This window comes from Crinia signifera, chromosome 4 (assembly GCF_055691185.1).
Source record: "Crinia signifera chromosome 4, ASM5569118v1, whole genome shotgun sequence".
In the NCBI taxonomy this organism is placed as follows: Eukaryota; Metazoa; Chordata; class Amphibia; order Anura; family Myobatrachidae; genus Crinia; species Crinia signifera.
In genome coordinates, this window is record NC_139220.1 from 223,010,270 (window position 1) to 223,038,258 (window position 27,989).

At 41.9% G+C, this 27,989-nt stretch overlaps 1 protein-coding gene across 2 annotated transcripts; it reads left to right on the forward strand.

Annotated features, from left to right (window-relative positions):
* The first annotated feature begins 36 nt into the window (after positions 1 to 36).
* On the forward strand, positions 37 to 27,989 carry MNS1 (meiosis specific nuclear structural 1). Of its 2 annotated transcripts, none has more exons than XM_083183854.1 (10): positions 37 to 142; positions 3,402 to 3,617; positions 11,181 to 11,308; positions 16,429 to 16,531; positions 19,406 to 19,635; positions 22,997 to 23,213; positions 24,454 to 24,561; positions 25,178 to 25,435; positions 25,736 to 25,861; positions 27,763 to 27,989. In XM_083183854.1, the coding sequence occupies exons 2-10, from the start codon at positions 3,417 to 3,419 to the stop codon at positions 27,868 to 27,870; spliced, it is 1,479 nt and encodes a 492-aa protein (XP_083039980.1). In that variant the 5' UTR covers positions 37 to 142; positions 3,402 to 3,416; the 3' UTR covers positions 27,871 to 27,989. The 2 variants fall into 2 exon arrangements, with proteins under 2 accessions (XP_083039980.1, XP_083039979.1); XM_083183853.1 differs by lacking the exon at positions 37 to 142 and adding an exon at positions 263 to 419.

Genomic DNA, 27,989 nt, shown 5'->3' on the forward strand with positions numbered 1-27,989 from the left:
GGTTGTCCATATCAACTTCACACATGTGAAGTCTCCCATTATGTTTTCCTATTTTTTGTAATGGAATTACCAAACTTTGGCTTGACTCCAGATGATTGGGATAAACTTGCGCCCTGGATATTAAAATAAAAATGCATTTCTGGTAAGTAGCCATTAATTATTTGTTTTTCATTTTAGATCCTGTACAGCCAAAAACCAAAAAGATGGCCGGTAAGTCGCTTACCGGCGACACTTATCGCACAAGTATTCTGTGGGCACAGGTTAGGTGGTCACGTGTGGCAGCGGTGGGCGGGAACAGGAGGGCGGTGGACACTTCCTTGGAGACTCGGTTACCCGAGTAACGCGGGCAAACAGGACAGGAGCCGGTGACTGCAGAGATTGGCGCGGGTTCCGTGCTGTGTGCGGTAGCAGCGATGATGGTAAAAAAGGAAAATGCTTTGAGACTTTTGTATGGATGTGTTCGTTGCTATGGCAGCCAGTGCGTGCTTGCGTGTTTTTGTAGGATTATACGTTTCCTATGGAGGGCTATAGCACGGTGGTATTTTACATACCGGGGTATATATAACGTAATGTTCGTATGTGCAATATAATCCAGGGCAGTTCCTGAGCGAGTGCTGTATGTACGTCTACAGTTATATACTCTCTAAGTCTATATGCTACCCTGCAGTGACAAATGTTAAAAGTTGGGATTGTCTCAGGAAATGGGGATAGCTGGCCTGTTTGCCTATAGAACAGTATAATTTATGTGACCTGGTGTGATTTCAAGACCTGCTGATAAAAAGTTAGCAGGTCATATGATGAATGATCAGTATTTCGCATTGCAACCACGGTTCTTTGGTACACTGTACACATGGTGAGATTCCCTTTCTATTTGACTTAAGATTCGAGTGCTATGCAATCTTTAATGGTGTGTACACACAGGTACAATCAGCATGCGATTTTGACTATATAGTCAAAAATTGCGTGTGTAGGCCCCTTTAATTCGAATAGTGAGGGAATCTCACTGTGTGTACACAGCATAACTCTTTACTATTTAGATAAAATTCATGCTATCTACATTAGATTTGCACTATATAGTCATTGCTGCCCTGTCCTATATGCGTTTCGATTTGTTCTGCCACGGGTGTGCGCATCGGGATGGCAAGGTGAAAAACCTGTGCGATCGGGTATGGGTAAAAACCGGACCAGGACAAAACCGCCGGACCAGACATCAAACTCTGCATTTTGGAGCTTGTAGCGTCCTGTCCGGGGAATGTCCTGTCCGGGGGGCTGTCTGTGACACCTGTCACCAGGTAGAGGAGGAGGAGGGGTAGAATAAAGTCTCCCTGTATGATCCGGGCATATAGCAAAAACCGGACGTCCGGACCACACGAGGAGGCTGTAATCTCCCCTCTCTCACATGTCCCTGGTGATAGCTATCACAGGGACCCCCCGGACAAGACACCCCCGAACAGGACACCCCCCGGACCCTACAAGCTCCGGACTGCAGATTTTGATGTCCTGTCCGGAGTTTAGTCCGGGTCCGGTTTTTACATAGTCCCTGTGCGATCTGCATGTGATCCTGATGCGATTTTGATTATATAGTCAAAATCTCATGCTGATTGTACCTGTGTGTACACACCATAACAAAGTTGGAGAACTGTGTGGTATAGAGCAGGGATAGGCACCGTGATATATTTTGGGGACCCATTTCATGACCCTCTTATTTTAAAAGTCTTGAATGTTAAGGTGCACCACTTTTTACAGTATAAGATGCAGCTGGTAATGATGCTGGAGCGCGCATCAGCGCTCATTGCATACCCATACACACTTGATTTTTTTAGCTCAAAGGCCAAAAGTGAGCTACCCTGAGCTCAAAATCACCTAGTGTGTATGCACCTTTAGGTCCCGTACAGAGAAGCCTGTGCAGACTGACGGGCTAAGGCAGGATCGCTCTGCGTATATCGCGGTACACCCACAATGAACTCCGCAATATGTGCAGAGCAGGAATTTGACTATTGTTCCCTGTGGGCGATAGCGATGCGTGGGCCCAGGGCTATATACACGGAGCGATCAGTGCTCCATTTCTAAGAGATCTAGTCAAGTTGCTTCGAAACGGGTAAAAAATTGCCTTGTGTATGCCCCTTTACCCTTAAGCCCCATACAAACTACATGACTAGGGACACCATTGATATAGTTAACTATACTGGCACTGCCGCAGATCAATTACTATATACAGTAGGCAAAATTTACCTACATTTTCAGCAGGTGGGGTGGCCGTTAGCAATGCACAGGAGGGCTATTGAGTGTACACACTAGATGAGAAATGAAGATATGGCTCAGGGTGCCCATGGATTATTTATGCATGTGGGGAGTGGAAGCTATTGCTGTACAAGTTGCTGAAAAATTTAGTGTGGACTATGAAAGAAAAAACACAGGGATCGCTTAAGGTCCATACACACTGGGCGACTATGCCCAGCGTGTATGGACAGCGGTGATCACTATCATCGCAGGCTGCCCCGACGGAGGGGGGAGGACGGCCTTGCATAGCAGAACGCTATGCAGGGCCATCCTGAAAGCCGCTCATCTGCTGGTATAACTAGAAGATGAACAGCGTTCCCGTCAATGTTGTGGGAGCGCGCAACAGCGCTCATCGCCAGGCCTTACACACTGGGCGGCTTTGACCGACTTTTAGCTCAAAGTCGCCCAGTGTGTATGGGCCTTTTCTGACCCCTGTCCACTGCTGAAAATGCCTACAGTGTGCACTGGAGCGTCAGTTTTGGACTATGAAGCAATTTAAAAAGGTGGTCTGGTCTGATTAGCCCTGCTACACACTGGAGTTTTTGTTTTAAAAAAATATGGCAGTTGGGGGCTGGTTGTTTATCACTCTCCATTTTATCACTTTTTGAAGCTTGAAACATCTGGTTCTCAATCTTTAACACTGCCCTTTTTTAATAATCTCTATTTACTCATTGTTTCTCAAAAATAGAAGACCCATTTATATCCTGAATAATCAATCAGTTAAGTTAAGGCACATACACACTGGGCGACTGTGAGCTGAAAGCCGCCCAGTGTGTATGGGGCAGCAATGAGTGCTGATGACCACTCCCGCATCATTGCTGGCCCGGCCGCTCATCTGCTGGTACCGTATTGCCAGCAGATTAGTGGCGGAGTGGACGGCTTTCCATAGTGTCCTGCTATGGAAATTCACTAAACTGGGTAAATAACGCTCAGTGTGTACAATATAATATAATGAATTAATCTGTCACCTCCGTCCTCTATTTATGCAGTTCAGCTATTCAAGTTTCAAACCAGTGATGTCACATCCCTCAAGAGTCAATATAAAACGTATATCATTTTTTACCTTTCAGGTCAGATTCACCATGATTTATGTAAGTGTCCCCCTGTATTAACTTTACTAGGTGTCAAAGAGAGGAATGACCTATAGTCAGAGGGAGAAAATGATAGCCGAAGCCCGGCGCCATGAGTTTATCAGGGAGGACCAAATTAAGAGATTGAATCAAGAACAGCAAATGGATGCTTGCCTAAAGAGCGAGGAACGTGTGGAAAAGAAGCGCTTTCTGAGGAGATTGCAGGATGAGGAACAGGAGAGACGGATGGAGGAAACCATTGAGCAGGTAAAATCTATCCCGGCTTTTGCTTAGAAAAGTTTGTATTGTCAAAGGTTATTGGTCATGCAGGTCATTACACTCTGCAATATGTGCATTGTGCATGATGTTCACTATTGTATCTTGTATAGTTTTATGGTTTGACATGTCTCTGCAATATGATGTAATTAACACCTTCTTCCACTTGCCGCTTCAAATATTGTTATGACCTGAGGACCATAGTAACAATGTTATTTTAAATGTTTGTAACCTATCCTCATGAAGTACATCCTGTCGTCCATGGGTAGGATGTACTTCATACAGGGCATATCATTCTACCACACAAGTGTCAGTTTTACCTGTATATACATTAGGCCCCTGTATGGCTCCCTTCCCACAATATAACCTTTCGTAGTGTGCCCAACATGGCTGCTTCATCTATTACACTTATGGATGGGATGAAAAATACATAGACCTGACGGTCATCTCTTCTAGTGGTGGACAATTACACCCAGGGTAATCTCACACAGTGCGCCCAAGACTGCTGCCTCACCTTGTACCTTGTAGGGGTTGAATACACAACATGTGGAAATTATTACTCAAAATTTCCAATCCTACATTATGCTTACTGTTTGTTGTTATGTCTGTGTGGCTTATTGCTGTATTACTTAGCTTTTCTGTATTATGTGCATTCATTTTAATGTCTGTAAAGTGTCATTAGTCCTGTTGGAGAAAGATCAGATATACACCTTGTGAACCGTACTGAACAGAAGGACACCAGGGCACAATTGAATTAACACTGTTAATTTTTTATATAAGATTTTTACTTCATCTTTAAAAAGGGCTTATACATATATATTTACCCAAGATTCACAAAGATCTCACTTCACCTCCTGGGAGACCTATTATTTCTGGTGTAGGATCCCTCACATCTAATCTGTCACATTTTGTTGATTTTCACCTTCAGAATCACGTCACTTCCCTCCTCTCTCACATTAAGGACACCTTACATATTTTGAATAAAACTCACGAGTTGGCCTGGACGGACGGTTGGGCATTCCTAACTTTGGACGTCCAGGCACTCTATCAATCACTACCTTGATTTGGATGATACAATTACAGAAGTCAGGAAACAATTTATACTTGACTCTATTCACTTTATTCTTACTCACAATCACTTTATTTTTGAAAGTCTGAGTCCATGCTTGGTCACTTTAGGAGACTGGTTTATCCAGAACTCCTTCTCCATGAAGCCTCCTTGACAGCAGAAACCACTGCGAGAAATAATTTACTAATACCTAAAAGATTAATCCCAGAGATCATAGATTCAAAACAAAAACCTCCATTGTTTATATCAAAATATAACACGAAATCAGGAGACATCAAAAAAATGTTGCTGAAAAACTCGGAGATCCTCAAATACGACAAAATTCTTCCACCTGCTTGCACGAAACCTAGAATAGTTTTTAAAAGGAACAGGAACATTAAAGACCATATCTCCCCCAGTCTTCTACCCTCTCTTCCACAAACATCCCAACCTTCCTGGCTCCCTAACAAACCATCGGGCAGCTACCGATGCAATAAAAATATCTGCCTTACATGCAAACATATGTGTAATAAAAGAAATAGGATAACATCTTTCTCAAATAATAAAACATTTGATATTAAACATTTTATCAATTGTGATACAGAATATTGCATTTATATTCTTGAATGCTCATGCCAACTGCAGTACGTAGGGCGAACAAAACAAAGCTTAAAAACCAGATTCAGAGAACATCGCAATAATATCATGAAAAGAACCTTTAATCATAGCATTCCACGACACTTTACTGAACACCATAATGGAGACCCCAGTAGCCTTACAATGACGGGCATAGATCACATCACTAATACTAAAAGAGGAGGGGATCGGTTCAGAAAGTTATGTATAGCAGAATCCTCCTGGATTTTTAAACTTGATACCCTGAGCCCCCGAGGTCTGAATGAGGCCTTGGACCTCACTTGTATGGATTAATTCATATGGGCATTTGAGTTAAAATCCACCCTTAGCCCAGTTTCACACTCAGCTCCTGTTCTATCTACCGGGTTTTTCTGTACCTAACTCAGCCTGTTTGGCCGAATTCTTTATTTTTTATTTTTATTTATTTATTATTATTAGTGTTAGCACTATTATTACTATTTTTGTAATTTAATCTTATTATATTTTATTCTTTTTTTTGTTATTTTTATTTCTACCTTCATTGCTCCTTCCCCATTTTACTCCATTAGATTAATCTGTCACTTTGTTCAACTATTTCAAGACTATATGGAACTACTATGTCTGGGCTGTGGAGACCGGCTTTTACCCAGGGCACTTGGGACTCCCATGATGCCCTGAGTTTGCCGTCGCCGCTCCCCACACCCCCTACATACCATTCTATCTAGCAATAATGATATACCATTAGGATCCCTAATCTTATAATGATGTAGGCATGGCTGCCAAGAGAAATCCCGGGCCCCGGTACAAAAGCGTCACGGGGCCCCCTGGAGTGGTGAGCTACAAAAAAGAAGTGTGGCCATTAAAGGATATAGGGGTGTGTACCACACCATATACCCTTTATGCAATGCAAAGGTAGACTCCTTATACTTGCCCCTTACACATTATGCTACACAGAATGAGCCAAAATTCACATGGAATATCTTAAAATTCACATTATGCCACATGGAATGACACAAAATTCACATTATGCCACAGATTGAGGCAAAATTCAGGGACAGTGAGAGGAATGGTGGGGATGCAGGGACAGAGACGGTGGTGACGAAGGGCCAGACGGTGGGGACAGAGATGGTGGGGACACAGGGACAGAGACAAATTAGGTCTAGAACAGGGGTGTCCAACCTTTCACCTTCCCTGGGCCACATTAGAAGATGAAAATTTGGTTTGGGCCGCACATAAAATAAAATAACAGTAACGATACCTGATCATCCAAAAAAACATAGAAAACATAGTTAACATATTAAACTTAATTGGAAATGAAGTTAGTGAGATGTTTGACATTGTTTCTCACATTCTGACACAGAGAATAGGCCGAAATTCACATTGTGACACAGAGAATAAGCCAAAATTCACATTCTGACACAGAGAATAAGCCGAAATTCACTTTCTGACACAGAGAATAAGCCGAAATTCACTTTCTGACTCAGAGAATAAGCCAAAATTCACTTTCTGACACAGAGAATAAGCCAAAATTCACAATGTGACACAGGGAATGAGTAAAAATTCACATTTTGACACAGAGAATAAGCCGTAATTCACATTTTGATACAGAGAATAAGCCAAAATTCACATTGTGACACAGAAAATAAGCTGAAATACACATTCTGACACAGGGAATGAGTAAAAAATTCACATTCTGACACAGGGTGCCAGGTGACACACATGCCCCCACAGTGCCAGGTGACACACATGCCCCCACAGTGCCAGGTGACACACATGCCCCCACAGTGCCAGGTGACACACATGCCCCCACAGTGCCAGGTGACACACATGCCCCCACAGTGCCAGGTGACACACATGCCCCCACAGTGCCAGGTGACACACATGCCCCCACAGTGCCAGGTGACACACATGCCCCCACAGTGCCAGGTGACACACATGCCCCCACAGTGCCAGGTGACACACATGCCCCCACAGTTCCTCTTCTTCACCCCCCCCCAAACCACCCCACCCCACCCGACCTGTAATAAGTCTTACTATTCTTGCTGCGCCGTCCGCCCCTCCACCTTCAGCACTGCAGCAGGACCCAGCGCTGTCTTTATGCCGCCAGATATGCTTTGTTTTCCTTCCCTATGGCGGCCGACTGCACGTTGAGTGCCAGCCTCCACCAACTCCTTTTGGCGCCTGACCATCTAGTAAGCGCCGTACGTCAGTGCGCGGGTGTGTGATGACGTCACCCGCGCACCTCCGCAAAGGACTGCTGGGACCGGGCTTCAGAAGAAACATCATGCCCCACAACAGCCATTGAAGCCCGTTCCCAGCAGGTTTTTTTTTTTTACTCTTTAAAAAATTGCACTGGGCCGCATTGCTAGCCGACCTGGGCCGCGGGCCGCGGGTTGGACAAGCCTGGTCTAGAAGGTCATTTCTATGTAAGGGATGGCAACAGAAATCTTATACACCAATATCACTGGGATTGAAAAATGCTCAATCCCGGGATTGGCATCCCTAAAAGAAGGTTCCGGCGTCGGGTATGATGTGGGAGGCCCAGCGGCAAGCAGGTTCCGGTGCTGGTGGTCAGTGCTGTGGCCTGCGCAGCGTGACCTATGATCGAATCACGCGGCGCAGGCCGCACGCCGGGTCGGGAACAGCCGGGCAGTGTCTGAGCGAGTGCTCAGACGCTGCCCAGCATTAGACTGCGCATGCGTGAGTTGGTGTGTGGCCGCCGCTGCACAGACACAGCTAACCCCATGCCGGCTCTCCTAGTCCAGTGGTCTCCAACCTTAATTGAGCGAGAGCTACTCGCGACAAAAAAAAGACAAAAAAAAAAACGTCCCCGAGAGCTACTAAAATTTGAACAATTCCCGATACTATGCTGCACGCCGTAATGCCCCTGCGCAATATGCTGCACACTGTAATGCCCCTGACACATTATGCCACACATTGCAATACCCCTCACACCTAATGCATACCTCCCAACTTTGGCAGCGGAGAAAGGAATATATGTGCTTGCCGCAGGCACGCGTCAAACATTTTTGGGCTCCGTTTTGTTTCTGTGAGGGCATGGCCAGTGCTGTGTGAACTGCTGGCCATGCCCTCAGCCTCCCTGCCTGATTAGACGCATGCAGTGTCTAATTCCCGCAGGACCGTCCCCAAAAAATGGGATGTCACACAAAAATCGATACACACTGACTATGCCACACCACGTTGCCCCCCACAGTAAGGCTTCTAATAAATTATAAATTACCTGCTTGTTGCCAAGGCGGTTAATGTCCGTTGCCAAGGCGGTTAATGTCCGTTGCCAAGGGGGGTTAATGTCCTTTACCAAGGGGTTAATATGCATTGCCAGGGGTTATTGCTTGTTGTCAAGGGGAGTTAATGTCCGTTGCAAGGGGTTCTTGCTCATTGCCAAGGGGGGGGGTTAATGTCTGTTGCCAGGGGTTCTTGCTCGTTGCCAAGGGGTTAATATGCATTGCCAGGGGTTATTGCTTGTTGCCAACGGGTTTATATTTGTTCCCAGGGGTTAATGCTCATTGCCATGGGGGGGTTAATGTCCGTTGCCAGGGGTTCTTGCTCATTGCCAAGATTGCCTGTCTCTCTGTGTGCAGGGGATGGACAGGCAGGGGCAGCCGCAGCTGACGGGCGGGTGGCCGGACACATGAGCGGACAGGTCCTAGTCCTCCCGACGCACCCGCAGCCCCAATAAATATTTTTTTTTAGTGCGTGTCCGGACCCGGGCCCCACTGGCAGGCCCGGGCCCAGGTAAAATGTACCCGCTCCCCCTGCCTCTCGGCGGCCCTGGATATAGGGAGATAATAGTTAGCTGCCCCCATATATGCATTCTCTGAATACTCTTCGCGCTTTTTCTCTCTCTTTCTTTCTAAAAATGTATATATTAGGGATCCAGACCCTAATAACAAGTCTGGATTATTATAGCAATATTGATTGCTTTTAAATGATTTAATTAATGAATATGACCAAAAATAAAGGAATCTCTTTTGATATGTACGATTCAAATTAGGTCTGAATCATAACATTTTAAATAATGTATCAACTAACTAATCTATCTAATTCACTATAACTCTGTTATAACACATGAATTGTTCCCTCTTTTATATATGATTATGTTAGGTTTCCATATAGATCAGTGTGAAACCGACTATGACCTACAGCTGATCTGCTTAAGAACAGACAATTTAAACAATCTGTCAATTATATAATTAGATGATCCTGCTCTGAAGAAAATAAGTTAATGTTCTAAACTATGTATTATTGCACTTTCTTATCTGTATTGCCAATAGTAAGTTACCTGTATTTACACAAATGTTTTGCGAATATGACACCAGGCACACCACTGTTAAATTTAATAGGGCTATTAGGTTAAATTATTGCCAATTAAGAAATAATGCAGTTGCCTTTAAATAGTAGAGAGGCGGACATACAGGAATCGTCTTGAAAAAGTTCACGGTTGCCAAGTGAACGAAACGCGTCGACGTCACTTCCGCTTAGTCATCCAACTCCTGAGGTCGCGTATACGGAGCCAGTAAACTACACTGATTGCTGCTGTCTATTCCGGAAATTACAGCCTGCGCTTACAGCCGCTCACAGCCGTCTACATTAGCTTGTACCTACAGCGTTTTCCCCTGCCGTCCGCCATCGGAGAGAAGCACGGACGCCAGCACAATATGTGCACCGGGTTGAGCCACTGTGTCATCGGGCTCCCCGCCCCTCCACAAGCATTCATCAAGGAGGGTGAGCATACTGTGAGGAGAAACCACGCTACCTGACTCTTTCAATTTGGCGTTTTGAAGCGCTAACAGGTTATTTACAGCTTACTCCGAATACACAGTGCTTTGGCGTATACCTTCTACCATTACCCCAACCCACCTATCCCACCACTAACATTTCGGCTGCCGCAGCTTTATACTAACATTGCTCCTGAAATCTATTTCTTTACCTAACCAATACGTGACCCGTCCCGGAGCTGGATACTTGTTACTAACACATACAAGTGTTTCTTTTTATGAAATTATATGGTATCTGCCTGTGATTTTATTTATTTTTATATATATAGATAGATAGAGATATATATATATATATATATATATATATATATATATATATATATATATATATATATATATATATATATATATATATATATATATATATATATATATATATATATATATATAATCTCTTTGTGTGTGTTTTTGTAATGTTTTTTGCATATATATGTATAAGCCCTTTTTAAAGATGAAGTAAAAATCTTATATAAAAAATTTACAGTGTTAATTCAATTGTGCCCTGGTGTCCTTCTGTTCAGTACGGTTCACAAGGTGTATATCTGATCTCAGCAGCGCAGGTGCAAAAAAACCCACTTCTTTTGCAATTCCTTAGTGAGTCCCAAGCAGACCCACTTGCATCTGCTGCAGCTGAGTTCAGACTAGTTTTATTAATTTTCATATAAAACAGAAACAATCCTTTTTCATCTAGCGCCGGGCTCTGTGGATTGTGGAGAACCCTTAGAGGTCCACTCTACACCCACAGTATTGTGTATTTTTCTGTTGGAGAAAGAGCAGTATATAAATAATAAGGAATTTATCTATTTATTGATATATTTTGTGGATAAAAGTGCTATGTCCAATAAAAAAATCGAATAATCTATCATTTATTCTAAAGACGATATTTCAAATGAATTTGCCGTTAACAACATGATTTTATGAATAATTCTTAAATAATTCAGTGTGTACCCACTGCATCGTTAGCGACGCTTGCTCCCGCAGGTGGCTTGCGGCATCCTCCATCTTCTGTGTATGCAGCTCAATCGAATGCAGCATGTTTAATGTCAAAGCACTGCAGACACTTGAGAATAATTATTTGCTCTGTAATTGTAGGTAGCAGAATCCAAAAGGCTTAAAGATTTACAGCTGGAACAAGAAGAAAGAATGGCACAAGAGATGGCAAGAATACAGCATGAAAAACTGAAAGATGAGAAGCTGAGGCAACAAATACGAGAGAATAGGTATTTTACATACAAGGGAAATAAATTACATTTTATTAATGTGTAGAAAAATGCAAATAGTGGCCAAACCAACATGCTGTGTTCTTTAAAAATGATATTTCAAAGCAGTTTTAAACTTTTGAATGACCTTATTAGGTAAATTTATAGACCAGTGGCTCCAAAACAGCAGTCCAGATTTTAAGGATATACATGCTTAGGCACAGGTGACTTAATACATCAGTCAGTTTGATTTGTACCATCTATGCACAAGCATGGATAATCCCTTAAACCTGAACTGTTGGGGAGTCTTGAGGGCTGCCTTTGGGAAACACTGGTATAGATGGGTTTGCTCATTAGTTTTTGTTTCTATACATTTTAAGTATAAGTAGTTTCTTATATAGCGCAGCAGATTCCATTGCGCTTTACCTTCTATTTCAAATTTGTTAATAGTTTCCATTTCATTACAATATTAAATTTAACACTGTCTGTTTAAGACAGGGGATCTCAAACTCGGTCCTAAGGACCCCACACAGTTCGCATTTCCAGGTCGCCAAAACAGGTGCACTCATTACTCATTGACACATTTTAAAGGATTCAACGGTGGAGCAAATTATTTCACTTGTGATTCTGTGAGGAGACCTACAAAACATGCACTGTGTGGGGTCAGGAGGACCGAGTTTGAGAACCAGTGGTTTAAAAAATAGATATATGTGCATAGGGGAGTGCACTCTTTTACTAATGTCCTAAGCTATTTGCTTCATCTATTTCAATGTCTGTGTGTCTTCCTGCATGCCTTCCTTTAGACTTGTGGTAGCTACAGTGCATACCTGGACTATGTAGTAAATGTCCATATGTAAGAATAGGGCAGTATTCAACGAGAATTTTAACGATGTGCAGCGAATCCTGTTTAGGATTCGCTGCACATTCGCCACTGCCCGCCGCGTTCCGGAGCCTCGCTGGCTCCAGTATTCAACGAGTCAGGGGCTTACCTCCTGCGGCGATGCCGCAGGGAGCCTGAGGACGGCGGCAGGCAGGGAGATGGAAGTCTCCCTGCCTGCCCCAGAACGTTTGTGGGGGGGAGGTGGGCTCCCCGGGAGCCAGGCAGCACAGGCTGCCCCCCGGGATAGCCAACAGGGGACCGGGTATTCACTACACCCGATCGTGCATATGTAATGATCGGGTGCAGTGAATATATGAATATCTAATGAACGGCTCGCCTCCCGGCCCCCTGCTGGCTGCTGTGTAAAAAAATATATATATATTTTTTTTAATTTAAATATATATTCATGTGCTTACAGCACATGAATAAAAATAGCACGCCCCTCCTCAGAATAAAATTCCTGATTTTTTTTACACCAAATGTAAAAAACAAAACACTTTATTTTAAAAGTTCACATTCCACTTCACCATAAAAAGATAGCGATTGCTACTCAGTGAATCATGGCGATTAAAAACCTTGAAATGTATTCGCCCTCTGGTCATTGAATAGAGTGATTCACCGTTTTAGTAAAAAAATCGCCGAACATAGCACAATCGCCATAAAACATGGCGAATCAGCCTCATTGAATACTGCCCATAGTGTTGTCCACAATTCAGAAATCTTATAGTGGTTAAACCACCAAGGAGTTTCTTATGGTGGAATAGAAGTTCTTAGCTTCCTTTGCTGAGGTGCATTGTTTGGACTTGCTACCAAATTGCATTTTTCACTTTTGCCAAGATGTTGATTTACAACAATGGGAAATACCCTGTTTTCACGCCTAAATTATTATTCAGTGCTGCTCACTGATTCTTATTATACTCTATCAGCCATTTTGATGGCAGGAAATCCTTATTCACACAAATAAAGTTGTCATTTTACCAAAATTACCTTGAGTGTCAGTAGTAAAAATATATCCAATAGTCTGACCTTGTATATGAAATATAATGGAATATTCATTGCATGGCAAACACATTCTAAGGGCAGTATTCACTTGTTCTTTATCAGCGTTTCAGCCTCCTATCCCCGGGGGTGGTGAGCAAATCTGTATCTAAACCTGACCATGATGAGTGCAATATGCGCCAAATAATAGATCAATTGAAAATCACCCTACAATCTCCCGTCACTTTAAATGGGAGATCGGGCGAAATATAACAATTGAATACCACCCAAGTGTTGGCAAGGGATATCCAATTTTAGCATTTCAAATTTCCTGGGCCATGCCAGTCTGGTAGGTACATAGTAACTACGGAAAAATAATTTTTGTACATGGATTGATTTATTTACAGTTTCTTATATAGCGCAGGAGATTCCGTTGCGCTTTACAATAGTAGATGGTGATAAAACAAACTGGGTAACAACAGACAGACTTGGAGGTTAGAGGGCCCTGCTGCAAGCTTACAATCTATAGGGACATAGGAGGGAAACACGAGGACAGGCATCAGTATTAGCATAAGAAAGGGTTAACACTTTGCGCTAAAGGTGTAGGTGTTGCTCTGGTGGATACCGGTGAACAATATGAAAACTGGACACACCTCTTAAATTTAGCATATAATATTTATTAATTGGTAAAAAAAGACAATAAAATAAGCAGTAGAGCTCTTGAATATAATAAAATATGCAGTAAGTCGCTAAATATATTGCACAAATATTAATAGACTGGATATAGCAACAGAAAAGCGTAGTTTAACAGTCCATCACGTTTGCAATTAGTATCTCCGTATAATTAGTACGATTAGTAATACAAATGCTCAAGCCAAGCCAGGAAGTTAGTAGCAGGAAAGCTAAAGGTGATGAGCCCCTTTTTTGGTTAGCGTGTATATAGCACGCACAAGGCAGTCCAACGGGGTTTCACAGTAGCTTATGACAATTATATTTGAAAAGTTATCTCACCCTCCGTGGTAGTAGGGAAGAAGGCGGGGAGCCTGATGTTTCTGCGGCTCAACCTGCTACAGCAAGTAGATGACCGTCTCAGATGTTTTGCCGGATGGCGGGGGATTGGTCTCAACTCGCTTACTTAGAGGTGGGAGGGGAGCGTGGATACGGTATCATGTGGATATGGCGTTTGGCGTCCGTGCCTGTCGAATCAGGTGGGTCTGTGGAGCCGGTGGTGTCGTCTCACGTATCCAGGGACGTATCAGTCCGGGCGAGCTAGGCTGAGGCTGCGGAGAGTGCTGGCGTGATGACGTCAAGTGGAAGTAGTAACACTCAACGCGTTTCGTCTCTATGGTAACAAGAGACTTTCTCAAGACTCTCTTGTTACCATAGAGACGAAACGTGTTGACTGTTACTACTTCCACTTGACGTCATCACGCCAGCACTCTCCGCAGCCTCAGCCTAGCTCGCCCGGACTGATACGTCCCTGGATACGTGAGACGACACCACCGGCTCCACAGACCCACCTGATTCGACAGGCACGGACGCCAAACGCCATATCCACTTGATACCGTATTCACGCTCCCCTCCCACCTCTAAGTAAGCGAGTTGAGACCAATCCCCCGCCATCCGGCAAAACATCTGAGCCGGTCATCTACTTGCTGTAGCAGGTTGAGCCGCAGAAACATCAGGCTCCCCGCCTTCTTCCCTACTACCACGGAGGGGGTGAGAACTTTTCAAATATAATTGTCATAAGCTACTGTGAAACCCCGTTGGACTGCCTTGTGCGTGCTATATACACGCTAACCAAAAAAGGGGCTCATCACCTTTAGCTTTCCTGCTACTAACTTCCTGGCTTGGCTTGAGCATTTGTATTACTAATCGTACTAATTATACGGAGATACTAATTGCAAACGTGATGGACTGTTAAACTACGCTTTTCTGTTGCTATATCCAGTCTATTAATATTTGTGCAATATATTTAGCGACTTACTGCATATTTTATTATATTCATGAGCTCTACTGCTTATTTTATTGTCTTTTTTTACCAATTAATAAATATTATATGCTAAATTTAAGAGGTGTGTCCAGTTTTCATATTGTTCACCGGTATCCACCAGAGCAACACCTACACCTTTAGCGCAAAGTGTTAACCCTTTCTTTTGCATTCTTCTTTTTGAGTTTAGTCAAACTCATCTAACACGTGCAGCAATTGGTGTTTACACATTATGACCAAACCCATTTAATTATTAAGACAATCATTCTAGCGCTGGAATTTGCAGGTTTGTGCTTGGCAATTAGCCACTCACTCCCGGCAATACTCTCCTCCTTTTTCATCAGTAATAGCATAGCATTCCCACCAAGTTACAAGTCCAGAAGGGAAGCTATATAATACATAAGTACCTCAGAGGGTTATGTATGTAGAACTTAAATATGATAGGCTTGCATGAAGAGGTGAGTTTTCAGGGAACACTTGAAAGTTTGGAGGCTAGTGGAGAGTCTTATTGTGCGTGGAAGGGCATTTCATAGGATGGGAGCAGCCCAAAGAAAGTCCTGTAATAGTGAATGGGAGCTAGTGATCCATGCAGAAGAGAGACGCAGACCGGAGTGGTCGAGATGGGAGATATTTTGTGATAAGTTAACAGATATATGCTGGTGCAGTATGGTTAATAGCTTTATATGTGAGTAGAAGTGTTTTATATTGAATACGGTAAGATTCAGGCAACCAATGAAGGGACTGGAAGAGGGGATCAGCAGACGATGAGCATCTTGCAAGGAAGATCATTTAAAATGGAATGCAGTGGTGAGAATCTGTTCTTGGGAAGACCAGTTAGGAGACTATTGCAATAATCAATGCGGGATATAATGAGTGCATGGATAAGAGATTTGGTAGTGTCTTGTGTAAGATAGGGTCGTATTTTGGATATGTTTTTTAGATGTGTGTAACATGATTTGGAGGCAGATTGAATGTGTGGAAGAAAGGACAGTTCAGAGTCGAGGATGACCCCTAAGCAACGAGCTTGTGGGGTAGGGTAGATTGTCGAGTTGTCAACACCGATGGCGATATCAGGATGGTAAATGTTCTTCGTTGGCGGGAATATAAGTAATTCCGTTTTGGAAATATTGAGTTTGAGTTGGCGAGTTTATTCTTAACTACTTCTCATAATGTGGATGGAGTCCAATGCTTTACTTGATATTCTGCTTAAGTTGAAAAGAAAGGAAGCCATCTAGCATTTTCATTGTTATTTACATCCTGTTCCCTAATTATTATGGTTCCTGTTTTCCACAGCCTTGAGCTTAGAGAATTGGAGCAAAAGCTTAAGTCTGCCTATCTCGCAAGGGAGAGGTCTGCACAGATTGCTGAAAAAGAAGTTCTCAAGTATGAGAAAATGGTGAGACGATTTCTTTACTGTAAAGTCCACATTACTTTATTCCAACTTGTAATGTTATCTCTTAGTATGTAAAGACTGGAACTTTGGAGGAGGTTTTCCTTTATCTGATCAATTATGTAGCTGCATGCTTTGGAGAAACAATAGACTGATGCAAACAATACTGCAAATAGACTCCTGGGATATGACACTTAAACGGTTGCTTAGTAAGTGACACCTAGCAATAAGTACACTGGGAGTGTTGCTGTAGAGTAGAACGCAAGATAGTATGAGCAGTATATGTGTATGAACCAAGAACCTAATTCAGGTTGGATCACGAAAGCAAAATCTCCCTAATGGTTCAAAACCATGTGCACTGCAGGTGGGGCAGATGTAACATGAAGTCTCTCTCTCCCTCTCTCTCCTTTTGCAAACTAACCTGAATCGCCCCCTAAGTGTACGTATCTGTGGGTGATGTAGAGGAGTATGCAAACCGAACGGATCTCCACTTGTGGAGATGGAGGAGTGCAGTTGGGTTGTAGTGGGGCATTCTCCATTAAATGATGTTAAGAGGGCATATTTACTGAATTACAGGCTATGTAGGATTTTACATACATGTATTTACACCAGTTTTCAGAAAGATTGTTTACATCAAGCATAGGCTTGGTGTAAGGGGGCACTGCTTATAATGACTGTTATAAAATTAAATTTATGGATACTTGCGGGCCTATGTACACATACTAATATTGCTTATTCGATCACAGCTGTCTAGCAATCCACTCTGTATCACCCCCCCAAGGTTTAAAGGTTAATGATCAGTCACAAAAATAGCCAAACAGTCTGCTGAAACTAATATCACAAAAACCTTATGTTCTCATATTTTTATTTAACACACCATGTAAACATTCACAGTGCAGGGTTGACAAAGTATGTGAACCCCAAGGCTAATGACTTCTCCAAGAGACGAATTGGAGTCAGGAGTCAGCCAATCTGGAGTCCAATCAACGAGACGAGATTGGAGGTGGTGGTTAAAGCTGTCCTATAAAAAACACACACCAGTTTTGAGTTTGCTATTCTCAAGAAGTATTGCATGATGTGAACCATGCCTCGCACAAAAGACCTCTTCGAAGCCCTACAATTAAGAATTGTTGACTTGTATAAAGCTGGAAAGGGTTACAAAGGTATCTCTAAAAGCCTTGATGTTCATCAGTCCACGGTAAGACAAATTGTCTATGAATGGAAAACTTCAGCACTGTTGCTACTCTCACTAGGAGTGGCTGTCCTGTTAAGATGACTGCAAGAGCACAGCGCATAATGATCAATGAGGGGAACAAAAATCCTAGAGTGTCAGCTAAAGACTTAAAGAAATCTCTGGCACATTCTAACATCTCTGTTGATACGTAAAATGCTAAACAAGAATTGAGTTCACGGGAGGACACCATGGAGGAAGCCACTGCTGTCCACAAAAAACATCACTGTATGTTTGAAGTTTTCAGAAGAGCACCTGGATGTTCCACAGCACTATTGGCAAAATATTCTGTGGACAGTTTAAACCAAAGTTAAGTTTTTTGGATGGAACACACAACACTTTGGGCCATATGCACTAAGCTTCAGGTGGAGAGTGATAAACATCCAGCAAATCAGTTACAGACTGGGTTTAAAATATGACAGGTTTTATCACTTTTTGAAGCCTAGTGCATCTGGCCCTATGTGTGGAGACAAAAAGGCACAGCACACCAACATCAAAACCTCATCTCAACTGTGAAATATGGTGGAGGGGACATCATGGTTTGGGGCTGCTTTGCTGCCTCAGGGCCTGGACAAATTGCTTTCATTGACGGATAAATGAATTAACAAGTTTATCAAGACATTTTGAACAATTGAAGCTCAACAGAAGATGGGTGATGCAACAGGACAGTGGACAACAACCCAAAGCACAGAAGTAGATCAACACAATGGCTTCAACAGAAGAAAATACACCTTCTGGAGTGGCCCAGTCAGAGTCCTGACCTTAACCCAATTGAGATGCTGTGGAATGAAGGGATTCACACCAGACATTCCGAGAATATTGCTGAACTAAAACAGTTTTGTAAAGAGTAATGGCATGAATTTCCCCCTGACCGTTGTGCAGATCTGATATGCAACTATAGGAAATGTTTGGTTGAGGTTATTGCTGCCAAAGGAGGGACAACCAGTTATTAAATCCATGGGTTCACATACTTTGTCCACCCTGCACTTTGAATGTTTGCATGGTGTGCTCAATAAAAACATGAGAACATATAATTGTGGTATTAGTTTAAGCAGACTGTTTTTGTCTATTGTTATGACTTAGATGAAGATCAGAACACGTTTTATGACCAATTTATGCAGACAGCCGGGTAATTCCAAAGGGTTCATATACTTTTTCTTGCAATTGTATGTCCTCATGCAGTGCACGATTGTTGTCACAAATGAGCAGAAAAGGCATTCGTCTTCGTTGCAACACAATGTAACTAGGGGGCTCGAGGAGTCTGCTGATTTAAATTGATAAGACGATTGTATATTTTGTGGTGTGTGTCTTTGTATTCTGAGCAGAACAGAAGTTGTTTTAGGAAAAAAGCTGTGGCTGCAACACAATAGAACTTTGAATACAGATTCAGAGACTGCACAGATATACAAGTACTTCAAATTAAATTAATCAGCATAGTCCTAGTCACATTCTATTGCAACGAAGATGCATTTTCAACAAAAAAATAGATGCCTGAATCTAGAAAACACACATGGAAGTTGGTATGCCAAGAGGGGCTGTTTAGCATGACTGCAGCAAAGTTGTATGAGGACATACTGTATCTATTATATTTATTTTTGGGTTTTTTTATTAATCCCTTGGCGTTTTCAAAATTCTTCTGTACTAAATAGAAACGTGAATCAGACATAGCTCGCCAAATGAAGGAAGAACATGAAAGAGCTTCAGAAGAAGAGGTGGCCAAGGAGACTAGACGCTATCAGGAGATGCTACATTACCAGAGAGAGCTGGAAACACAGCTGGAAGAAAAGGAACGGAAGAGGCAGGATGCTTATCAGGAATTCCTTAAGGAGAAAATTCTGGTTGATGAAATTGTGAGGAAGATTTATGAAGAAGATCAAACGTAAGTCTGAGAGATCTATAGTTATCTGTAATTAACCAATGTCCAGATGATTCTCCTACTACAAAATGAACATGATGCTGTTTTAGTCTGTAAAAACAAACAAACCCCACCTAAAACCTCAATTCTGCCTTGCACCATTTTTTCACTCCTTTTTTTATTTATTGGGAGACCGTGCTATCACTTATACAAGTTGGTGTTGAAGCTGGAGACTATAATTGACTACACAAGTTATGCTCCTCGCCTCTATAGCATTTAGATAGTGGTACATCCATTTTAATGAAGTGTCCATTTTGCACTTTGGCACTAAGAAGCTTATAGTAGAGAACTTATAAGAACCTTTTTTAATGGGTGAATCTCGGTGATGCGCAGGACAGCTATACAATCTGATTTTTTTTTTTTTTTACTAAATTTTTAGGAGCACTGTAATGCAGCAAACCCTAATAAAGGTCTGCTTGCTGCTAGGAATAGTAGGTTAGGTTTTGGACCTTTTATATGGGTATGGAGGACTATCTGGACTTGATCTGGATGATTGAAACTCCTCAACCTTATTTTCTTATTTTTTAAAATATTTTGCTTCTAAATGCTGTGCTTTCCCATGGGCTGTGCCCATCCTGCCTCCGCACTACTAGGTGCGAGCAGGACGGTGAACATGTAGTCCGCCATGCCCGCTCGCACCCTGCGTCTGCGCAGATGCAAAACATAGGTCCCCCATGCGGGGGAGCGAAGGAATTGGAATAACCCCCGTCGTCAAGAGGGGATTACAAGGAGAGAAAGCAAGGTATATTATTATGTACAAATCCCTCTAATCGTTTAGAGGCAAAGGAAAAATAGAGAGAAATACAAATAGTTCAAAAGATGATTTCTTTAGAATTGGTGAGTTGATGCAGATATAAAACGGCTGAAGAGATGAGCATTCAGTGAGGGAGCGCAGAACTTGACAAAGGTAGTAGGATGAAATAAGTCCAGAGACTTCATCTTTGGTTACTTGAGAGAATACTCTGATGGCACACCGGGAATTAGTAGAAAGTGAGTGATTATGTGTGTGGGTTGGCTGTGTTATGGGCCTCTGACAGTCGGGACGAGCCACTTGCGGGCTTGGTGGCTCACTGCGCTCACCACAGGAATGTTGAAATCACTGACTCTGTGATTTTGGAACCAGTACAGGGCTCCACGAGCCAGTGGTGTTAGGCCACAACCGGGGGACACTTTAAAAAAAAAAAAATTTCAACAAGGTTTTGGGGTGGGAATAAATAAAGAGGTACCCCCCCAGGCTTCACCTGGCTGATTGTTTTGTGGTAAAAAAAAAAAAGAAATACCTGAATTCCAGACTGGAGACGCCACTGTGTGTACAGTATACTTACGGGTGGCTCTCCCTCGCTCCTGGGAGGGAATCCCAGTGACGTTAGTCACTGGAACATCTTTCACACAATCAGGGCTGACCTCCAGGGGAGAGTGACATGTTGTATGACTCCCTTCTAAGGCCAGCCCCCTAGAATCCTGTAGTCTGGCCCATAAGATAAATTGCATGTATAATGTGTGGGCAGTACGATATATCATATGCGATTTGTCTCTGCTTGATAAATAGCGTGCGATACATCGTATTTGAAAATAGCACTCGTGTAAAAAATTGTACCTGCAGGACTCCCGGGAAGCTACAGAGGAGTTCAAGGAAAATCATATGCAACATCAAGCCTCTGATAAGTTGCACAGCGTATGGAGGCCTATAAGAGTGGACAGTAATTTTAAGGAGGGTAGTGGAGATATGTTGATAAGATTGGAGGGATAAGAAGTACAAGAAATAGTGGAGGTTTTAGGATGGAACAATGAGTATAAGTAGATAGAGGGGATTGTAAGGAGCCTGGTAGGCCGAGATAGTGGCAGCAGCTATGACAAATGAGAAGGACAAGCAAGTGGACAGGCACTAATGGTGTTTGTTTCTGAATTTTACTTCTGCGTGGTCTAATGCAGCAGTTATATTTTCTTTTGGCAAAGCCTACCTAGGTTCACTATTATAAAGAATAAGCAAAGCCAATTAGATTCTACCTTGGCACCTGCACAGTGCGACTGTAGTAGTGCAAGCGCACTCTACCAATAATCGCTCCGTTGCAGGAACATAGGCATTACAACGTATCATTTGGAATCAAGCTCTATGTGTAAATAACAAAAGAAGTAATATACATTAACTTAAGAGAGGCAATTTGGGAATTGTCTATTAATAAAGAAGCAAAAAACAAAAAGGTTTTCTTTACAACCTGGTTACCTTATATAAAAACTCTCCCCTCCGCCCACAAAGAACCTCCGAAAAGCTGTACACCTCACCTCATGGTGAGAAGTACATATAATGTTGTCTGCCAATTGCCCCCTTTTTTGATCTTTCATTTATCAGATATATATATATAGTGTTATAGGGGCTTACTTGATGCCATGATGGCCTTTTGTGTGAAAACTACTTATATAAAGGGCCAGATTCTGTAAGCTTCAAAAGTGATAAAATGGAGAGTGATAAACAGCCAGCCAATCAGCTCCTACCTGCCATGTCACAGACTGTGTTTGAAAAAGTCAGACATGAGCTGATTGGCTGGATGTTTATCACTCTCCATTTAATCACTTTTGAAGCTTAGACAATCTGACCCAAAGTGTTTTGTGGATAGGGAATGAGGTGTGCTTTTCATTTTTAACCCCCATTTATTGTTGTATGCTATTTCTACTTGCCATGATATGTTTTTTTTTTGTTCTTTATTATATTGCATAAATGTTATTTGGTGAACTATTTTAACTTGTGCTAATCTAGTGTTCACGCTAGGCTGTTTTAGCAGGGCGCGGCACCCTGCCCGATTTTTTTTTTTTATTTTTTTTTATTTTTTTATTATTTTTATTTTTTAAGGGCAAAATGCGTCCTGTTCCTTTTGTGGCGACCTGCTAAAACAACCTAGCTCGTCAATCCCCGCTGCGGGCTTCTGCACGCCCCCAAGACAGACTTCGGTGGGCAGGCATCGGTGCTGACATTGGTGTTGGCGGCAGATGGACCCGACACAATAGTGATGTCGGCAGGCGGGCCTGCCCACATTAGGAATGTCGGGTGGGCCCGCCTTGCCGTATTCAAAGTGCCCCTTTCCTTCAGCACCCTGCCCTCCTGGAATTCTGGAGGGAACACTATAATAATGTACCTGCCTTCCATGTATAATGAATTTTAAAGTTCTCTGACATGCAGATATGTGTATGTGCATTGTACTGTTTTCAGTTTTTTCCAAATAAAGTATTTTTGGGAAAAAAAGAGGCAACTTCTTTCTCAGTTTTGCTAATTAAATAGTTGTTTATATGTAGATAACCCAGTTGCCATCTATTATGGATATATTAACAGGGAAAGACAACAGAAGCTTGAAAAAATGAATACCACAAAGCGATACATAGAGGAATTCAAAGAGCAGCGGGATGCCTGGATAAAAATGGAAAAGGAGAAAATAGAGAAAGAAAACCGAAGAATCCTGGCCTTTGCAAACATGCAACAGAGAAGAGAGGAGGATCGCATGGCACAAGCCAGAGAGCAGGAAGAAAGAAAGAGGGCTCTCCAGGACAGGGTACTGCTCACTGACATACCTATCAAACACGCTCTGGGGAAAGTGTCAAAATACTAGATTTCAGTTTATTGTCAACTACCTATTAATGGTGACACCACAGGATGTGTTTATTGTAGAGGAGAGTAAAAGCTTTGGCCAAAATGTACTAAATTACAGTTTGTGTCATTTAGAAACTGCTGGAAACCACCATCAGTTAACAGCCATGCCGTCAATGTCTAAATGATAGTGTATACTAAGCAGCGGCATCTAAATTGAATGCACAATTGGTCCCCCGCAGTTTCTAAAGGACAGCAATTCCATTTACATTCATTTTATGTTACTTTTATAAAAACAAACTGCACTTGACATCCTAGAAACAGATCACAGTGGATTAGAGGCTATTCTATTCATATTCATTTACTGGTGCTTTTACAGAAACTACGTCACATGACCTCTTAGAAACCAATAGCTGGCTACTTTCACTTTGAGGAGTTTCAATGGAGAAAAAGAAAGTTGTAGGACTTGGAGTTGGAGAATGTGAAAAACTGCTGAGATTTACATTTCACCACTTAATTAATATAGCCCTTTGTTTTAGAAAAATTGTATATTTGTAATAACCTTCACCCATTAGGGGACACTGGAACCATGAGGTGTATGCAAGAACTCTAGTCTGGTGCACTTCTACTCATCTACAGTATATAAGCTAGTCAGGCGTAATTCCTGTTTCTTTATTTATTTTTGTCTAGGTGCCTCCAAACAGTGTACTTCTGTTTATTTTATCTTTAAGTTAATATATTCATTAATTTCTGTGATTTTATTTTTTACGTTTACTGTCAGATGCTGCAGATGTAACCGTGTTTAACAGCCAGATCAGCACACAGTGGGGGAGGGGTGTACACACGGGACTCAGTTCTACGATTTGAACTGATCCGCGTGTATAATCAAGATGTAGTGAACTGTTGGAGATTAGATAGCTAACTACATCCTGCCTTCCCCAGCCGCAGCCAAGTACACAGTGGGGTGATTCTGTCTAACCTTCTAGGCGATTTTGACGATGTAGTCAAAATCGCCTGGAAGAATCACCTCATGTGTACACGGCTTAAGCCATGGAGAGAGATAATGTACCACACAATCAATTGCCATGTTACGGGCTGTGTTTTCAAAATTAAACTATTTTGATGAGAGAAATTTTAGGAAGGACAGATACATTCTGAAAAGGCTATTTGGTTATTTCTAACCCTACAATCTATTGTTTTATCAGCTTGCAGAACATATCCAGAGAGAACAGCAAGAGAGAGAAGAACTGGAGCAAATGCGTGAAGAGTTGTACCTGGAAGAGCAGGCAGAGGAGGCCAGGCAACAAGAAATTGTAAGTAATACAATGGTGTTTATTTAGTAAGCTAGGGATAGAATACTCTCCTGCCTGGAGTGCACTTAGTTAAATTATAATTTGTTAAGGAATGCATTGATTTTTCTAACAATGGCTTGTACTAGCAATCTGTTGCATTTAGAGAACTTGAGTGGTGAACAGCCAGCTACAGATTTGAAGATTAGCACGGCCTAATAGGGGATTAAAGCATTTATTGTTCAGAGATGTTTTCCTTGAGGGAGGTAATACACACTAAGAGGATAGTGCAAATGCTGCTATAATGCCTAGTAACAGAACGGAGTCTTGTTTACCTTCTATCATGTTCATTTAGCTTCATAAAACCTTCATTGTAAAATACTAACAAAGTTCTAATTGAGTTACCTGTGCTCAAGTCTGGCTATATTTTCCAGCATTACTGGAGGCATTATGCGTGTAAATGACACTACTTGGGATCATGATGTGGAAGTGGCACTAAAATGCCTTGGGGGAAGGGTGCAGTGACATGAGCTTGCTCCGGGTGCCATGGTAGGAATAGTGGCTGTTGCTGTATTATCTTTTAGTTGCCTGTTATTAAACACAAATGCACCTTAATTATGGTTCGCTTGGACTTTCTTAGGCAGAGATGGAAAAGAAAATTCGTCAAAGGCTGGAATTACAGCGAACATTCGAAGAACAAATGGCTTTTAAACATTTTGTTCAACAAGCAGCTAAAGAGGAGGAGGAAGCTTTCAGACAAGCCATGCTGGCGAAGTTTGCAGAGGATGACCGGATTGAGCAGATGAATGCTCAGAAGAGAAGGATGAAACAGCTCGAACACAAAAGAGCAGTAGAAAAACTACTTGAGGACAGGCGCAATCAGTTTATTGCTGACAAAGTGAGACATTGCATCTTTGATAGGGTCTAAAAAAGAAAATATATTAAATGAAATATTAACATTATATAAACTGTTCGATATAGGGAGACATTGTTGTATAATGAACAAGTTAGTTGTGTGGCCTGTGGACACCTTCACACAGGAAATTATCTGTTATTTCAAGTGGGATAATCATACATATCTTAACAAAGAAACTTAAAAAAAAAAAAAAGTTTGGAAGCGTTTAGACAAATTAATAATCTTCCACAGTCTCAATGAAAATAAACCATATTCACTAATACTAATACTGTGTTTGTGCAGGAACGCGAATTCCTTGAACGAGATGAGGAGGAGAAGCGAGAAGCATTCCGTTGGGCAATCATTGAGGAGGAGAGACAGAAACTGCTCAAGCAACATGCCACTCAGTTACTGGGCTACCTTCCAAAGGCAAGTCTTTGTGCTTCTGCCTTATCTATGCAATGTTAATATAATACTTTCCCTTCATTTCCCCTTCTCTCTGGAGGACCCAGCTTCTATGCTCACTGTGCACCTGGCTTGCATCATGCAATGCATAGGCATGGTTTCTCACACTGGAAGACTCCCAGCAAGCTCCTCTCTGATGCTCTGACAGGTGCCTAAAGCTTATCTGACAAAGCCCTGGTCAGACATTTACCATACCTCCCAACATTTGAAGAACCTAAAGGGGGACTCTTGCATGTGCCTAAAATTTGGGGGTGTGAACTGGTGACAAGGGGGTGTGGCCTACAAATCTCATCGCCCACAGCCCCTCTACCTGCGGGAATATACGTCTATTCTCCCAACTGTCCTTCTCCCACCCCCTGCAGTGGAACACTGCCGGCTCTGGGTGGGACGCAGGAATATCCTGTGAAAATCAGGACAGTTAGGAGGTATGCATTTGATAATAATATTATTTGTTTTTGATTAGTCATTTTGTTTGGCATATAAAGTATTTTTTTTTATATGAATTAGAAAGATCAATATTTAGCTGTGACTTTTAATATATTTTTTTAGACTGAAGAAATATGCCTAATTTAAAAGTGTTTCTATGGTCTGTACAGATAAACTGGAGAAATTGAGCTGAAATGAAAACTTTTTTTTCTAATCTATAACGTTTCTGGAGTCATGCGTATGGTTTGCAGTTCAGTCTTCTGTGTTAGAATGCACTACTTTAATATAATCTTACTACTAGAGAATGTATAGGGGGGCTGGAAATGCACGGCTTCAGTATGCATGACTGGCGGACCTGGTACTGTCGGTCAGAAGACAGACAGCAGCATCCCGCTGAATACAATTCCAACAGGGGCAGGGAAAGTGTACTTAACCTTTCCCCCTGCCCTTCTAAACCACCTCCCTAATGCTGCAACACCCCAGCATACTTCAGGATGCTGGCTGCCAGGATTCTGAGAAGCAGCAGTCCTGTCCACTGATGTTGGGATTCCGGCATCATTGCTGTAGCTGCCGGTCTGTATTCCCACACCAGTGTTTTGATCACCAGCATCGTAACCACATCCCAAATTTGAATTATGGACTGTGCAGCAGCCCCACCTCTGGAGATGGCCACTGGTCCTAACCTGTCCCATTGGGTGGGAAGGGGAGTTATTAGGGGTCTTGGTGTGTAGTAGTATAACATGGCTGGCTGCTGTAAGTACCGACCACCTAACCTCAGTCTTGTATGTAGACATTTTTTTTTTATTCCTACTTCAGTGTAGACTTTTTGCAAAATCAGTTTACATTTTTAATAGCATACATTGCCTGTTAATAATGATAAAAGACAACTAATCTCCTATAAGGCAGTGGTTCTCAACATCGGTCCTCAAGTATCCCCAACAGTGCATGTTTTCCAGGTCACCCCACAGGTGCACTCATTACTCACTGACACATTTTTAAAGATCGCAGGTGGAGCTAATTATTTCACCTTTAACTCTGTGTGGAGACCTGAAAAACTTGAAATGTTGGGGTACTTGAGGAACGAAGTTGAGAACCACGGATTTAAAGTATACATCTGAAAGCCATACATTCTTGTTAAGAATAGGAACAATCTCAGAAAAAGGCCTTTAAAATGTACGTACAATTATGTACGCCTGTCTGTATACGCACTAATGTAGAATTAAACTTATATGAAACCTTTAAAACTAATAATAAATATAAAAAATATCTAGAGTTTTTTTTTTTTTGTTTTTTTTTTAGTTTGTTTATTGTCTACCAATGTTAACAATCTATAATTAAGAATGATTCATGTACAGTTATTTGCTGTATTAATATTGGCTTCTAGATGTACTTTAATAGTATATTGTGTAAATGTCTACTTCTGTTCTCTCAAATTATAGGGGATATTTAAAAATGAGGAAGATCTCAATATGTTTGATGAAGAGTTTCAGAAGACTTTTCAGAAAAGAAATGTGGGCACGTTTTCAGACGATGGCTGGGATTCTTAAATGTGGTGACCACCAGATGGTGCTCTTTGTATCCGCAAGATGCTTCTAGAACATATTTGAATTTATGAATGTGTAATACTTATATTAACCAGACACTAATTAAAATACCTTTCTAAGTT